General features: G+C 42.9%; 1 protein-coding gene across 2 annotated transcripts in view; it reads left to right on the forward strand.

Moving 5' to 3' along the window:
• Positions 1–17584, forward strand: part of rwdd1 (RWD domain containing 1) — a 39930-nt gene extending 22346 nt beyond the window's left edge. For both annotated transcript variants that reach the window (XM_078542239.1, XM_078542240.1), the window contains 4 exons: positions 1605–1748; positions 10946–11078; positions 13487–13549; positions 14626–17584. In XM_078542239.1, coding sequence (XP_078398365.1) covers positions 1605–1748; positions 10946–11078; positions 13487–13549; positions 14626–14735 — 450 coding nt within the window. In that variant the 3' untranslated portion in view covers positions 14736–17584. The remainder of the gene's footprint in view (positions 1–1604; positions 1749–10945; positions 11079–13486; positions 13550–14625) is intronic.
• Positions 17585–17723: the final 139 nt, after the last annotated feature.

Consider the following 17723-nt stretch of genomic DNA (forward strand, 5'->3'; position numbering starts at 1 on the left):
GATAGTTGTGGAGGTTAGATCACAAAGTATTTAAAGAGAAGGTAGATAGATTTTTGAAATGTTGGGGAGTTGTTGAGGGCTATGAGGAGCTGGCACAAAAGAGTTGAGGCCTGGGGCAGATCAGCCATGATCTTATTGAATGGCGGGGTAGGCTTGAGGGGCCAAATGGCCTACTCCTGCACCTATTTCTTATGTTCTTATTCCTCACAATACATGATAGCTGAGTTGCATACTGATGTGTGATGTATGTTGCTAGATGGCATCACTTAAATGATGCGTTTACACTTTGGAACCTTTTTTTTTGTGCGATGTCCAAAGACAACTTGGGAGTTTTATTGTCAAAACTGAAAGAAAATTATTTTCTTGTTCGCCAACCCTCAAAGCTGGGAATTTAAAAATGACTTTAATGTTCCTTGTGCACAACCTCCCATTACATTTTCCTTTTGTCAGACTGCAAATTGACAGGTAAATTAAGGCATGGAGTTTATGTTGGAAAAGTCCTAACAAAGTACCATTGGTGAATTGCATTCAGTTTAGCGCTTCTATTACCTAGTTAAATACAAACTCTTTTGGGTTTGAAACTACAATAGTGCTGTTGGTTTTCTGTGGCAGCAGGAATGATAAAGGTTTAGCTTTCCATGTGGTGCATTGATTTTCATCATTTCAAAATTGTTTTATTTAGACCTTTTAGTCTTTTATCTAGCAGATATGCACCAATGTTACTTTAACAGTCATTAAGCTATACTGCAATTGCTGTTTGTAAACTGGTGTTTAATTTATTTATGCAGCATGTTTCACATGCCCAGGTCAATTTGGGAGCAATTTGTGTTAATATGATGCCTCTCATTGTTTGAAATTCATACCCTATACTCCTGTTTCCCTGGCCACCCTCTGTCCCTGTATTTTCTGTTTTCTCCTTGACGATTTTTCTTTGCCAGCCCTCTAGTTACCTGTCTGGTTGCTGTGGTGAATTGAAATGGTGGTCCATATGCCCCTTCTAGATTTTGTTTTTGACTCACTCAGCTGACTTTTAATTCTGCCACTTGTAGTAGCAAGGTTAACTTGGTGGAATTGAAACTGCATGTCTCCTTGACACTGCAAGGTGGTGCCAAAGCATGGCACCTCAATGCTATATTCTTCTTATAAACTAAAATAACACCCTAGCATTTCAAGTTAGCCACAATTTATGCACATGTACAGCTATCATTGAAATGTTACTCAGTAATTCACTGCCACATTTTTTAGAACTCTGTTTGAAGTTCATTAATATCCTATTGGTAATATTATACTAGTCAGCACATGCCCTGTTCTGCTGCCTTATCAGTATGTGATTGTAAGTATAAACTAGACCATGGATTAGAAAGGTGAATGAGAGGAAAGTAAATCAGTTCAAAAAAGGAAAGCAGATGGCTTTAAGTCCGCTAGAAATGAAAAAGACATGCGTATTAGCTTTTGTAACAAGACTTAATTATTTTCAACAGTTGAATTCTCTTCCAAAGTTCAACTTTTCTTTCAGACTTTGCACCTGGTTTCTGATAGTGATGGTGAAAGCAATTATGTTCTTTCATCTTGTTCTTACACTGTGCAATATGACTTCCTTTCAGATACAAGAAAACATTGGGATGGTGATGATATTCACTCTAGTAACAGCTGTACAAGAAAAATTAAATGAAATTGTGGATCAAATAAAGTTCCGCAAAGAAGAGGAAAAGTTATTAAAAGAAAAAGAAGCTGAAGAAGTTGAAAAGGTTTGAAGATTAGATTCTGGATTTGTGCACAAACTGATTCATGTATCCAAGCCAAATATTTAGAAAACTTCTAAACAAATGGTCACTCATTTATGATAACATTATTTCTATTAAATACATCTTTGGTTTCCCTTGAACCTGTTGATAATATCTACATCCACAGCTGCCAAGTAAGCTTGTTTCACATATTCATCACCCATAGTATAAAGTAGTTAAATCCATCTGTTCACTTCCTCTTTTTTTTTTGAACTTGAGTCCCAAACCCACATTTGGACATTAATTAATCATTTTATCTATATTCTCTTGGAATCTTCAATATCTCTCTAATCTCTTCCCTGACCTATCTTTCCTCTGGAATAGATGCAGCATTCCCAATTTTTGTCTGTCATAGTTCAGCTGCTAATCCATGATATAAGTTTAATTGTCCCTTGCAATACTTGCCCCACTACTAGGATTTTACAGTGTTCCTCCTGTTGGGCCAGGTGTGTGCTCTGTACAAATTCAGTATCCCTCCCTGCGACTTGTGCTCTGCACTCCTATTTCCTCTGTTCCTTTCCTTTCATGTTGTGTGTACCAATGTACTTTAGCTTATACCACTTCCTCAGACCCACCACTTTGCAATTATTTGCAGTACTTGTATTTGTATCGTTCCTCCAAAAAAGAGAAGGAAGCAAATGTTGAGCTTGTTGGGAAAATAAATTGAATAGTTGACCAAAGATATGATTAAGCAGAAGGAATGTGAGAGGATATTTGTAGCTGGGAAGGAATGCAACAAGACTTGAGTGAAGGAATTCCAGAGAGCATAATTGTGATTGTTGAAATATCTCTTTCCAGTGATGCATTAAGGTATTGAACTCGGGGAGAGAGACTGTGAGGTTCTTAAACAAATTGATATAGGGAGTGACAAGGTATTGGAGGTCCAAAACAAAATAAAAACAGAATTACCTGGAAAAACTCAGCAAGTCTGGCAGCATCGGTGGAGAAGAAATCAGTCAACGTTTCGAGCCCTCATGGCCCTTCAGCAGAACTGAAGCATAGTTTCAACAAGGGAGAAATATAAATTGGTTTAAGGTGGGTGGGGGGGAAGAGACACATTGAGGGTGTGGTGTGAGCAGATAATCAAAAGATGTCAGAGACAAAAGGGTCAAAGAGGTGTTGAAGGTGGTGGTCTTTGTCTGAGAAAAGTGCTAATTAAGAATGCAAGACAGGATATTCAAAGTACAGCTCTAGTGGGGGTGGGGTGGAAAGACTAAAGGTTTTAGTTTTAGATTTAAAAATAATGGAAATAGGTGGGGAAAGAAGAATCTATAGAAATTATTGAAAAAAAAGGCGGGTGGGGGGGGGGAAAGAAACGGGGTGGGGATGGGGGGAGGGGGAGTTTAAGATCTAAAGTTGTTGAATTCAATATTCAGCCCAGAAGGCTGTAAAGTGCCTAGTCGGAAGATGAGGTGCTGTTCCTCCAGTTTGCGTTGGGCTTCACTGGAACAATGCAGCAAGCCAAGGACAGACATGTGGGCAAGAGAACAGGGTGGAGTGTTAAAATGGCAAGCGACAGGGAGGTTTGGGTCTTTCTTGCGGACAGACCGCAGGTGTTCCGCAAAACGGTCGCCCAGTTTGCGTTTGGTCTCTCCAATGTAGAGGAGACCGCATTGGGAGCAACGAATGCAGTAGACTAAGTTAGGGGAAATGCAAGTGAAATGCTGCTTCACTTGAAAGGAGTGTTTGGGCCCTTGGACGGTGAGGAGAGAGGAAGTGAAGGGGCAGGTGTTGCATCTTCTGCGTGGGCATGGGGAGGTGCCATAAGTGGGGGTTGAGGAGTAGGGGGTGATGGAGGAGTGGACCAGGGTGTCCCGGAGGGAACGATCCCTACGGAATGCCGTCAAGGGGGGTGAAGGGAAGATGTGTTTGGTGGTGGCATCATGCTGGAGTTGGCGGAAATGGCGGAGGATGATCCTTTGAATGCGGAGGCTGGTGGGGTGATAAGTGAGGACAAGGGGGACCCTATCATGTTTCTGGGAAGGAGGAGAAGGCGTGAGGGAGGATGCGCGGGATATGGGCCGGACACGGTTGAGGGCCCTGTCAACGACCGTGGATGGAAAACCTCGGTTAAGGAAGAAGGAGGACATGTCAGAGGAGCTGTTTTTGAAGGTAGCGTCATCAGAACAGATGCGACGGAGGCGAAGGAACTGAGAGAATGGGATGGAGTCTTTACAGGAAGCGGGGTGTGAGGAGCTGTAGTCGAGGTAGCTGTGGGAGTCGGTAGGCTTGTAATGGATATTGGTGGACAGTCTATCATCAGAAATTGAGACAGAGAGGTCAAGGAAGGGAAGAGAAGTGTCAGAGATGGACCATGTGAAGATGATGGAGGGGTGGAGATTGGAAGCAAAATTAATAAATTTTTCCAGGTCCCGACGAGAGCATGAAGCAGCACCGAAGTAATCATCGATGTACCGGAGAAAGAGTTGTGGGAGGGGGCCGGAGTAGGACTGGAACAAGGAATGTTCCACATACCCCATAAAGAGACAGGCATAGCTGGGGCCCATGCGGGTACCCATAGCCACACCTTTTATTTGGAGGAAGTGAGAGGAGTTGAAGGAGAAATTGTTCAGTGTGAGAACAAGTTCAGCCAGACGGAGGAGAGTAGTGGTGGATGGGGATTGTTGGGGCCTCTGTTCAAGGAAGAAGCGAAGGGCCCTCAGACCATCCTGGTGGGGGATGGAGGTGTAGAGGGATTGGACATCCATGGTGAAGAGGAAGCGGTTGGGGCCAGGGAACTGGAAATTGTTGATGTGACGTAAGGTGTCAGAGGAATCACGGATGTAGGTGGGAAGGGACTGGACAAGGGGAGAGAGAAGGGAGTCAAGATAACGAGAAATGAGTTCCGTGGGGCAGGAACAGGCTGACACGATCGGTCTGCCAGGACAGTTCTGTTTGTGGATTTTGGGTAGGAGGTAGAAGCGGGCCGTCCGAGGTTGGGCGACTATCAAGTTGGAAGCTGTGGGAGGAAGATCTCCAGAGGAGATGAGGTCAGTGACAGTCCTGGAAACAATGGCTTGATGTTCTGTGGTGGGGTCATGGTCCAGGGAGAGGTAGGAGGAAACGTCTGCGAGTTGACGCTCAGCCTCCGCGAGGTAGAGGTCAATGCGCCAGACAACAACAGTACCACCCTTGTCAGCGGGTTTGATGACAATGTTGGGGTTGGACCTGAGAGAACGGAGTGCAGTGAGTTCAGAGAGAGACAGATTAGAATGGGTGAGAGGAGCAGAGAAATTGAGACGGCTAATGTCACGCCGACAGTTCTCAATGAAAAGATCAAGAGAAGGTAAGAATCCAGAGGGAGGGGTCCAAGTGGAGGGAGAATATTGGAGGTGGGTAAAAGGATCCGTTGAACGGGGAGAGGACTACTGCCCAAAGAAGTGAGCACGGAGACGAAGACGGCGGAAGAAGAGTTCAGCATCATGCCGAGCCCGAAATTCATTGAGATGAGGGCGTAAGGGTATGAAACTAAGTCCTTTGCTGAGCACTGAACGTTCAGCATCGGAGAGGGGAAGGTCAGGGGGTATAGTGAATACGCGGCTGGGGCTGGGATTGGAAGATGGGGTGAGGACGGAGGGACAAGCAGGGGTGGAGGGTCCCCGATGGGTGTTGGAGTCGATGAGTTGTTGGAGCTTGCGTTCCTTAGCACTTGAGAGAAAGAGAAAAAGTTTCTTGTTGAGGCGACGGATGAGGCGAAGAATAAAATGAAACTGGGGGCACGCGCAGCTTTGAAAAAGGGTGCGGCGGTGCTGCTGGAGGGAGAGGTCAAGTGTGTTCATATGGCGGCGCATGGCACTGAGTGTGGATCTCAGAATGCGACGGGAACAGCAGTCCGAGAAACGTTTTATGTCCCGGAGATACCTGTAATCCTGGGTGGGTTCGAAACAAGAGGGATGGAATTTCAGTTGAAATCCACGTGGGGTGAGTCGGAGACGGAGACAGTCACTGAGAAAGGAGATATGGCTGTGAAAGCGGGTTTTAGTAAACACCTTGTCAAACACCAGGAGAGAAATGGAAAGCAATGAAGGTGAGCAGGGCAGAAGAGACAGTCGGAAATCCTGTCGGAGGACAGAACCATACTTCTTCCAAGAGGGCATTTTTTTGAAGAGAGGTGGCAGTCAATCAAACACAAAGATAAAAACAAAAAGCTAAAAGCTACTGCGGATGCTGGAAATCCAAAACAAAATAAAAACAGAATTACCTGGAAAAACTCAGCAAGTCTGGCAGCATCGGTGGAGAAGAAATCAGTCAACGTTTCGAGCCCTCATGGCCCTTCAGCAGAACTGAAGCATAGTTTCAACAAGGGAGAAATATAAATTGGTTTAAGGTGGGTGGGGGGGAAGAGACACATTGAGGGTGTGGTGTGAGCAGATAATCAAAAGATGTCAGAGACAAAAGGGTCAAAGAGGTGTTGAAGGTGGTGGTCTTTGTCTGAGAAAAGTGCTAATTAAGAATGCAAGACAGGATATTCAAAGTACAGCTCTAGTGGGGGTGGGGTGGAAAGACTAAAGGTTTTAGTTTTAGATTTAAAAATAATGGAAATAGGTGGGGAAAGAAGAATCTATAGAAATTATTGAAAAAAAAGGCGGGTGGGGGGGGGGAAAGAAACGGGGTGGGGATGGGGGGAGGGGGAGTTTAAGATCTAAAGTTGTTGAATTCAATATTCAGCCCAGAAGGCTGTAAAGTGCCTAGTCGGAAGATGAGGTGCTGTTCCTCCAGTTTGCGTTGGGCTTCACTGGAACAATGCAGCAAGCCAAGGACAGACATGTGGGCAAGAGAACAGGGTGGAGTGTTAAAATGGCAAGCGACAGGGAGGTTTGGGTCTTTCTTGCGGACAGACCGCAGGTGTTCCGCAAAACGGTCGCCCAGTTTGCGTTTGGTCTCTCCAATGTAGAGGAGACCGCATTGGACCGCATTACAAGCCTACCGACTCCCACAGCTACCTCGACTACAGCTCCTCACACCCCGCTTCCTGTAAAGACTCCATCCCATTCTCTCAGTTCCTTCGCCTCCGTCGCATCTGTTCTGATGACGCTACCTTCAAAAACAGCTCCTCTGACATGTCCTCCTTCTTCCTTAACCGAGGTTTTCCATCCACGGTCGTTGACAGGGCCCTCAACCGTGTCCGGCCCATATCCCGCGCATCCTCCCTCACGCCTTCTCCTCCTTCCCAGAAACATGATAGGGTCCCCCTTGTCCTCACTTATCACCCCACCAGCCTCCGCATTCAAAGGATCATCCTCCGCCATTTCCGCCAACTCCAGCATGATGCCACCACCAAACACATCTTCCCTTCACCCCCCTTGACGGCATTCCGTAGGGATCGTTCCCTCCGGGACACCCTGGTCCACTCCTCCATCACCCCCTACTCCTCAACCCCCACTTATGGCACCTCCCCATGCCCACGCAGAAGATGCAACACCTGCCCCTTCACTTCCTCTCTCCTCACCGTCCAAGGGCCCAAACACTCCTTTCAAGTGAAGCAGCATTTCACTTGCATTTCCCCTAACTTAGTCTACTGCATTCGTTGCTCCCAATGCGGTCTCCTCTACATTGGAGAGACCAAACGCAAACTGGGCGACCGTTTTGCGGAACACCTGCGGTCTGTCCGCAAGAAAGACCCAAACCTCCCTGTCGCTTGCCATTTTAACACTCCACCCTGTTCTCTTGCCCACATGTCTGTCCTTGGCTTGCTGCATTGTTCCAGTGAAGCCCAACGCAAACTGGAGGAACAGCACCTCATCTTCCGACTAGGCACTTTACAGCCTTCTGGGCTGAATATTGAATTCAACAACTTTAGATCTTAAACTCCCCCTCCCCCCATCCCCACCCCGTTTCTTTCCCCCCCCCCACCCGCCTTTTTTTTCAATAATTTCTATAGATTCTTCTTTCCCCACCTATTTCCATTATTTTTAAATCTAAAACTAAAACCTTTAGTCTTTCCACCCCACCCCCACTAGAGCTGTACTTTGAATATCCTGTCTTGCATTCTTAATTAGCACTTTTCTCAGACAAAGACCACCACCTTCAACACCTCTTTGACCCTTTTGTCTCTGACATCTTTTGATTATCTGCTCACACCACACCCTCAATGTGTCTCTTCCCCCCCACCCACCTTAAACCAATTTATATTTCTCCCTTGTTGAAACTATGCTTCAGTTCTGCTGAAGGGCCATGAGGGCTCGAAACGTTGACTGATTTCTTCTCCACCGATGCTGCCAGACTTGCTGAGTTTTTCCAGGTAATTCTGTTTTTATTTTGTTTTGGATTTCCAGCATCCGCAGTAGCTTTTAGCTTTTTGTTTTTATCTAAGGTATTGGAGGTGTTGGCAGGCTTAAAAGTGGACAAATCTCCAGGTCCGGATGATTTGTGTCCCAGACTGCTGAGGGAGGCAAGGGAGGTGATCGCAGGGGCTCTGACCCAAATTTTTAATTCCTCTCTGGACACGGGGGAGGTGCCAGAGGAATGGAGAACAGCTAATGTGGTTCCGCTATTTAAGAAGGGTTGTAGAGATAAGTCAGGGAACTACAGGCCAGTGAGTCTCACGTCAGTGGTAGGGAAACTATTGGAGAAAATTCTGAAGGACAGAATCTATCTCCACTTGGAGAGGCAAGGTTTGATAAGCACGGCTTTGTCAGAGGGAGGTCATTCCTAACAAATTTGATTGAATTTTTTGAGGAGGTGACCAGGTGTGTAGATGAGGGCAGTGTAGTTGATGTAGTTTATACGGATTTCAGCAAAGCCTTTGACAAGATCCCACATGGGAGACCTATAAAGAAGGCAAATGCACATGGGATACAGGGTACTTTGATAAGGTGGATTCAAAATTGGCTTAGTTGTAGGAGACAGAGGGTGATAACAGAAGGATGCTTTAGTGACTGGAAGCCAGTGTCCAGTGGCGTACCACAGAGATCTGTGCTGGGTCCCCTATTATTTGTCATTTATATAAACAACATAGAGGACTACATGGGGGTAGGATTAGTAAGTTTGCGGATGACACACTGATTGGCTGAGTGGTTAACAGTGAGGTTGAGTGTCTTGGGCTACAGGAAGATATAGACGGGATGGTCAAATGGGCAGATAAGTGGCAGATGGAATTTAACCCTGAAAAGAGTGAGGTGATACACTTTGGAAGGAGTAATTTGACAAGGAAGTATTCAATGAATGGCATGACACTAGGAAGTTCTGAGGAACAAAGGGACCTTGGCGTGTGTGTCCATAGATCTCTGAAGGCGGAGGGGCATGTTAGTGGGGTGGTGAAAAAGGCATATGGGACATTTGTCTTTATCAATCGAGGCATAGATTACAAAGTAGGGAGATCATGTTGGAGTTGTATAGAACCTTGGTGAGGCCACAGCTGGAGTACTGTGTGCAGTTCTGGTCGCCACATTATAGGAAGGATGTGACTGCACTGAAGGGGGTGCAGAGGAGATTCACCGGGATATTGCCTGGGATGAAACATTTAAGTTATGAAGAGAGGTTAGATAGACTTGGGTTGTTTTCGTTGGAGCAGAGAAGACTGAGGGGTGACCTGATCGAGGTGTACAAAATTATGAGGGGCATGGACAGCGTGGATAGGGAGCAGCTGTTCCCCTTAGTTGAAGGGTCAGTTTCAAGGGGACATAAGTTCAAGGTGAGGGCAGTAGGTTTTCGGGGGTGTGAGGAAAAACTTTTTTACCCAGAGGGTGGTGAAGGTCTGGAATGCACTGCCTGGGAGGGTGCTGGAGGCGGGTTGCCTCACATCCTTTTAAAAAGTACCTGGATGAGCACTTGGAACGTCATAACGTTCAAGGCTATGGGCCAAGTGCAGGTAAATGTGATTAGGTAGGTAGGTCAGGTGTTTCTCACGTGTCGGTGCAGACTCGATGGGCCGAAGGGCCTCTTCTGCACACCGTGATTCTGTGATTAAAGGGAGGGTGATACACATCGTACGCTAGTCACAATAACACTTGGTGCAAGCTTTGGCGCTAGACCAATTCCTTTGTGATTGCACCAACACCCGCCACCACCCCCCAATCAAAAACAAGTTATATGTGATCACAGCGACCATGAGGTACAAACCCAAGTTACACTGGCCACCTCTACACATTGATATTGGTTACAAGAACTTGTCCAGTTCCCTTGTCACAGTGACGTGCATTCATCAATCAGGTTGTTCTATGTGCTGACGACCCTCTACTGCCCACTCTTGATGTGTGCGAACATGAACTGGTGGTGATCCAAAGAGCAGAAGTGAAAAGATTATTTGATCTTGATTGGCACATATATTGTGAGATTTCACGCAGTCGTGTATGTAGTATGATGTGGTGGGTCTGTGCTTGGGTGCAATGTGTCTGAGTTCCAATGCTTTCTGCCATTGTATATTTCTCCTACCAATCTGAGTTAAGCAAGTGTATGCGAATCAGAACATATGCTCACTGTTCTCTTCCCATTCATTATACCACCAAGTTATATCATTACAATTATATACAAGGGGAAAGACTACATAAATTTATGCTTCTAGACTCACTGCAACTAAATTGTTCTAAATTGCAGTGATTTTTGTTTTAAACTTCGGCTGAGATATCAGTACTGCTTTCATGTTAGCCTTCAGCTGCTTGCCCCATATAGTAGTTAGTGTGAACATCAAGAGAAACTTGTCAGATTTTGCAGAGTTGTGGCCCAAAAGAGCCATTGTTTTTAACCTGATCTTCTAACTGCTGCCAGTCATCCTGAAGCCAGCTGACTTGCTGCTCCATCACATGGTCAAAAATGTCACAATATCTGGATGTGGAGTGTTGAGCCCCGTAATACAGCTGGCTTACAGGAAGACAGGCTGCAGTATCCACAATTAAATGTATGAGAGCAATGCAGTCAATTCACTCATGTAAGATCCAAACTGTTACATAATAAGCAGCTCTGGTAAATATTTAGGAATAAAAAAATCTTTGCTTCGTTAGGATAAAGGAAAGAACTCTTTCCTTTTCCCATTAAAAATAAGTGTATTGTGAGACTGAAATTCTTCTATGGGGTAATGATTTTTAATTTTGTTCTGTGTTGTCATTCTTAGTCCCTTTACATCCTTTATTTCCTCCCTGAATTACAACTGTGTAATTCACTCACTAGTATCCATAGCATATGCAATGTTACAAAGAACTTATATTTTCTGCAAATTTTTGTAGGCTGTTTTCCATGGTACACCTGTTACAATTGAAAATTTCTTGTCATGGAAAGCAAAATTTGACACAGAGTTAGCCGAAATCAGAAGAAAACGACAAAAAGAAGAGGAGCAGGCTGGAAAAGTTAAACTAACAGGTATGTTAGTTGTACTTGTGTTGAATATGAAAGCACTTTGATTTTACTTGACTCTTTTTCCAATCCTTGCTTTCACCTTGGTTTCTTCATACAAAATGAGGTGTGTAAATACTGTATCTAAAATCCGTGAATAGCACTTGGCATATTACAAGTCTTTTCAGAGAACCTATACAATCATGTTTCTCCAAAAATAAAAGTTTAAGTAGATGACCATCAGAGTGTGCCATCTCTGATTTAAAATGTTACTTTAGTAACTTCCTTTCTTACTTTAACAGCTTACATAGAACATAAAACACTACAGCACGGAAAACAGGCCATTCGGCCCTTCTAGTCTGTGTCGAAATATTATTCCGCTAATCCCCTTGACCTGCACCCAGTCCATAACCCTCCAGACCTCTCCCATCCATGTATCTATCCAATTTATTCTTAAAACTTAAGAGTGAGCCCGCATTTACCACATCAGATGGCAACTCGTTCCACACACTCACCATTCTGAATGAAGAAACATCTTCTCAACATCTACCCAGTCAAACTCCCTCAGAATCTTGTACATTTCAGTAAGATCACCCCTCATTTTTCTAAACTCTAATGAATAAAGGCCCAACCTGTTTAACCATTCTTGATAGGTCAACCCCATCATCCCAGGAATCAGCCTAGTGAATCTCTTCTGAACTGCCTCCAACGCCAGTATATCGTTTCTTAAATACTGAGACCAAAACTGTACACAGGACTCCAGGTGCGGCCTCACCAACACCCTGTACAGTTGTAACAGGACTTCTAGCAATATAGGCCAAAATTCCATTTGCCTAGAATTGGTATCATTGATGTGAAGCAAACATTAAATTCTGGTGGTTGAAGGTTTATGAGCTAACGAGAGTAGCACATGTGGTAGCTACTGCGAAACAAAAACAAAGCCAACAGCAAAACAAAATATTCTGTTTGTCATTGACAATATATAAGTATGAAGACCCAGTTCCATTATTTCCCACCCCAAGCAATTTAAGAGGCCCTCCATTATGTCTAGGAATATATCACTTTGTGTTCAAAATACTGTTTGTACTTCTACTTTAAATATGTGCTGAATTCAAGCAGAGCTGGGTCCTTTTCCTTTTGTTCATGATGAAGCATTTCCTGTAAGCTGTTGTTTGTGCTCTTCTAGATCAGCCAAGACGGGTCTCACATCCATAATAAACAAAAACTGAACTGTCACAGGAGTGTTTATTCTCTAATTTCCTCATTCCAACATATTTGCATGCTGCTTTATGCCCAGATGCTAAAAGATAAATCTTCAGTTCACTCACCTGTTCATTTAATAGTGTTATTATATCTGCAACATCAGACTTCTGAAGGTTCTCTTGCCCAATGATTTCAAAACTTGGAGGATCATCTGGATATTGTTCTACATATGTGAATGAGATGGTTGCTTCAAAAGTCAAACTAATACTGCCTTTATCACCACCAAACTGATTACTCCAGTTATTGCTAGCCACCCTCCTCCCTTCCATATACATCTACTCCTCTAACACTCTGCTGGCTGTATTCTATCCTACACTTGACCTGCATTGGCTTCTAACACCTCAAATTTAAATTTCTCACCCTGTATTCAAAGCCATGTTGCCCCACTCTTTTTCATCTCCTTAACCCCAGCTCTGTAGTTTCACCACTCTGAAAATCCCAGTTCCTCTTGTGTCCCATTTCTCTTTCTCTCTTACACTCTACATCCCTACTTAGGCTTTGCAATTTGATATGGCTTGTATGCTACTATGACCCTGAGAGCTATAAATGGGTGTAAACTCCTAATGTATCCACCCAAGCCGTATAGTTTGATAGGTAGTTCACCTGTACTCCTTGTAAGTGATTGTAAGTCAGGCACATGATCTGTTTGTGTAAATATGCCTTTAATTACAAATTGACCAAGAAGCAAGATGAGCCTGTTAGTCCTGCAAATGTAAATGTCAGCTGTGGAAAAGCTTGATGTAAGGCAAGATGATACTCTGATCAGAGTCAAATATCTTGATTTGGACAGACAGTGAAATAAATGAGTGCCACTACCTACAGGAGACTCGAACTAACTAAATAACTTTCCCTCACCTTTGACAGCTGTGACTTCAGTTGCCTATGCTCACATGCTGAATTCCCTCATTAAGCCCTCTTCTTCTCCATTTCCCTCCTCTCCTTTAAGACCCTCCTTAAAACTTGTCTTTCACCAAACTTCTGATCACTCTTGATCCTTTAACTCTTCCTAGTCTCTCCTCCTTTTGCTAGGTATCCCCGCATCTCCAAGAATGAGACTTTTCCAGGCTGTCAGTGTAGGCACAAAGACTTCATGCAGTACTGTAAGATTCTGATTGTGTTAAACAATTCAAAATTTAGTGCTGCATCTTTCAGGTTGTGTTTTTATATTTCAGGAAAGCAGCTGTTTGAAACTGATCATAACCTCGATACATCTGACATTCAGTTCTTGGAAGAAGGTAAAGCACAATTTATTTCAATTTATAATGAAATTCTGTGAGCAGAATTTTCCATTCAGCGTGCGGGTGCACGCCTGACATGCTGGAACGTAAAATGACGCGCAGTGATGTCGGGCGTGCATGCCGACATCATTGCAAAGTTGTGCAATATTTCGTTTGGCGTGCACACGCTGGAATCGGCTGCACACCTGCCGATAATTGCAAGGCCATTAACCTGAATTTTATGCTCCCCGTCCAACCTAATGGTTGGCGGGCGGGTGAAAAGGCCTTTACGTTTTTCAGGAAACCTGAGCCATGAGCGGGATGAGATTTCCTGAAGCTATTACAAATAAAATAAAAATTTCATTTGAACTTAAAAACATGTTCCATCTCATGTGACACAGTCACCTGAGGGGACATGTTTCATTGAATTTTTCTGCTCTTTATTTTTTTCAAAAAGCACTGAGCTGCCTCAGGGAGATTGAAGCGCTCTTTCGCGCGCATGCGCAAACTGCGTGCTAGGCCCAGCTCTCCCTCCTCCCCCCCCCCCGCCCGCACAAGTAGCACTCAGCGCTACCACTCGTGATCCATGCAGGGTGGGCCTTAATTGACCCGACCGCGTGAAATCGCGGGCAGCTCCGCGACCGCCCATTCCTGCCGAGCCCGCCCGACGAGTGGAAAATCCTGGCCTATGTTCTTTATTTTGATTTGTACTGTTAGCACTGCTAAAGGGTTTGAAATTTAAAATTGGCAAGGCACTGTAAAGATTTGTATACACATACAAATTTTGACTCCAATTGAGTCTGTGTGTGGGGGATATGGAGGGGGGCGCAGGGGAAGGAGTCAAACCTTTTAATTTTCTAGTCGTGAAGCAAACCATGTTTTGCTTCTTAATCAAATTATTGTAATTGGAACAAGGCAAGTTTTTTTATGGACTCTGCCACTCTGATACCTTGTAGAGATATGATTTTTAAATTATGCTTGGTTAACTGGACCTAAATTAATGTTGTGTATGAAATCATTACCAAAATATTGCTGTTTCACTTGTTTATGTAATTGGATTGTAACTAAAACTTTTCAATGTCCATTTACAACAGGTAACAATGTGGAAGTTGATGAATCCCTGTTCCAAGATATGGATGATTTAGAATTAGACGATGATGATGACCCAGATTATAATCCTGATTTAGGGAGTGATGAAGACTAAGTACCTAAAAATTATTTTGTAAAAAGCACCATTCACAATGGCAGAATTTGTATACATCAGAGAGTGAGGATGAAGTCACAGCATCTGTGACTTTTTATATTGCAAATAGCAAGCAGTGGTCATAAAATACGAACTTTTTAAATTTTGTGCTCTCATGTATGCTTCTCTAACCGTGTTCAATAAATTTTCTCCTAAAGTAAAACTATTTTGAATGTAATCAGAAATGATTCCTTGTTTGAAATGTTTGCCTTTTCATAAGTAGTCAGTTCATTTCCTCCTAATTATGCCTTGAGCGAATTTATTACTTGCCTTGAGTATTATTAACAAATGAATGCTATTGGAATGTTGCCACAGCCTTAGTATTATTTTAGGAATATGTTTTTGTTAGACATCCCAAAATATGGTATTAAAACAATAAAGAAAAGAAAAATCATCAGCTGAGATCATGCAAGTTAACTACTGGAAGCACTTGGGAAGTACTTGGGTTTGGTAGCATTTGTGGAGTGACCACTCCAACCGTAATTTCTGCCTTTACCACCCTTTCAGGCAGTGATTTCCAGATCCCCATCCTCTGGGCAAAATAATTTCCCCTTGAATCACCTCTAAACCTCCCATCATTTACCCTACATTTATGCCCCTGATTATGGACCCCTCAACCAAGGGAAATAAGGCCTTCCTACCCACTATCTAATCTCCTCATAATTTTATGCCTTTCACTAGGTTTCCCCTCAGCCACCTTTGTTTCAAAGAAAACCCTTGCTATCCAATCTTTCCTCATAACTAAAATCCTCCAGATCAGACAGCATCCTTGTAAATCTCCTCTGTACTGTCTCTAGTGCAATCACATCTTTCCTAGAGTGCAATGACCAGAATTGCACACAGTACTCCAGCTGTGGCTGAACTAGTATTTAGTAGTTTCAGCATAATCTTCCAGCTTTTGAATTCCATGCCTTGGCTAATAAAGGGCAAGTCTCCTGTATGCTTTCTTGACCCCCTTATCTACCTATACAGTCACTTTCAGTAATCTATGGACATACTGTTTATCTACACTTCTCAGTTTGCTACCTTTTATTGTGTATTCCCTTGCTGCCTTTGCTCTCCCCAAGTGCATTACCTCACACTTCTTCTGTGAATTGAACTTCATTTGCCACTGTTCCACCCACCTGACTAGTCCATTGGTATCTTCTTGCGGCCTATAGCTTTCTTATATAGGATTACATAGGATAGAAGCAGGCCATTCAGCGCAACCAGTCGATGTGGTGTTTATGTTCCATTCCAGCCGCCTCCTATCTTTTATCATCTAAATCTACCATCTATTCCCTTCTCCCTCATGTGCTTGTCAAGCTTCTCTTAAATGCCTCTGTACTATTCACTTCAACCAAGTAGTGAGTTTCACATTCTCACCAATCTTTGGGTAAAGAAGTTTCTTCTGAATTACCTATTGGATTTCTGGTAACCATCTTATAATGATTGCCGCTAGTTATGCTGTACCCCACAAGAGGAAACATTCTCTGTGTCCACTCTATCAAAATTTTTCATAATTTTAAAAACCTGTTAGGTCACTCCTCAGCCTCCCTTTTTCAAGAGAAAAGAGACCCAGCCTGTCAATCCCTTCCTGATACGTATATCCACATATTTCTATCCTTGTAAATCTTCTCTGCACCCTCCACTGCCTCCACATCCTTTTCATAATATGGCGACTTGAACTGCACACATTACTGTTAATTGCGGCCTAGCCAAGGTTTGAAGCATTTGTTTCATTTGTATTCCCCTAGAAATGAAGCCAGTGCTTGGTTTGCTTTTTTTTATGGCCTTGTTAACCAACTTTTAGCAATAGAGGTATTTGTATTCTTGGATCCCTTTTTTCAATTACCCCACCTAGACTTGTATCTTCCAAGTAATAGGTGACCACCTATTCTTCCTATCAAAATGCACTACCTCACATTTATCTTTGTTGAACTTCATTTGCTAATTATTTACCCATTCTGCAAGTTTATTATGTCTTGTAATTTAACTATCCCCCACATTTGGTGTCATCTGCAAATTTAGAAGTTGTGTTTTTGATTCCAGAGTCCAAATCGTTAATGTAAATGCTGAACAGCAGTGGTACCAGCACTGATCCTGTTGGAGCAGCACTTCCTCCTTGCTGCCATGCTGAAAAACTACCCTTTACTCCCACTCTCTGCTTGCTGTTTTGAAACCAGCTAGCAATATATTCTGCCACTTGTCCCCTCACTCCACATTCTCTAACCATATTCAATAGTCTATTCTGGGGCATCTTATCAAAGGCCTTTTGAAAATCCACATAAATTGCATCTGCTGCATTACCGTTATCTACTCTCTTAACTCCTCAAAAAATTCAATTGGTCAAAAAAACTTTTCCTTTTTAGAAATCCATGCTATTCATTATACATTTCATTTCGAGATGTTCCTTCATTCTCTCATTTAGTAAGGATTCAATTCTTTTTCCTCCCATTGATGTTAAGCTGACTGGTTTATACTTCCCTGGACATTTTCTGTTCACTCTTGAATATAGGAATTGCAATCTAACAATTAAGAAATGTAAGCCAGACAAATTGTGATCAAATTGAAGTTAGTTTTATTTTTATTAATAATTGAATCATTGTTTACATTGGGCAGGAATAGTTTGTGTTAATTTTTTTAAAATGGCATTCTTGACAATTCATCCCTGCTGATTTATTGGTGTTGGATAACAGGAAATACACATTTATTATATTATCAGAAATGTTGAATTTTTGAAATAAATTCCTAAAATAATTTTAAAGACTATGCAGTGTATAGGTTGTAAGGTAAAACCAATGATTAAAGGAGAAATTCAGTTGTCTAAATGTCGAGAATCATGTTTTACAGATTTTGCGATTTAAGTTTCTTTGTGGTTTCAAACTGCATTTTATGCAGGCACAGGTGTATATTTGTACACTTTTACGAAGCTATTATACATATTGATCGACATTCATATATAGAGTT

This window comes from Cetorhinus maximus, chromosome 5 (assembly GCF_964194155.1).
Source record: "Cetorhinus maximus chromosome 5, sCetMax3.hap1.1, whole genome shotgun sequence".
Classification (NCBI taxonomy): Eukaryota; Metazoa; Chordata; class Chondrichthyes; order Lamniformes; family Cetorhinidae; genus Cetorhinus; species Cetorhinus maximus.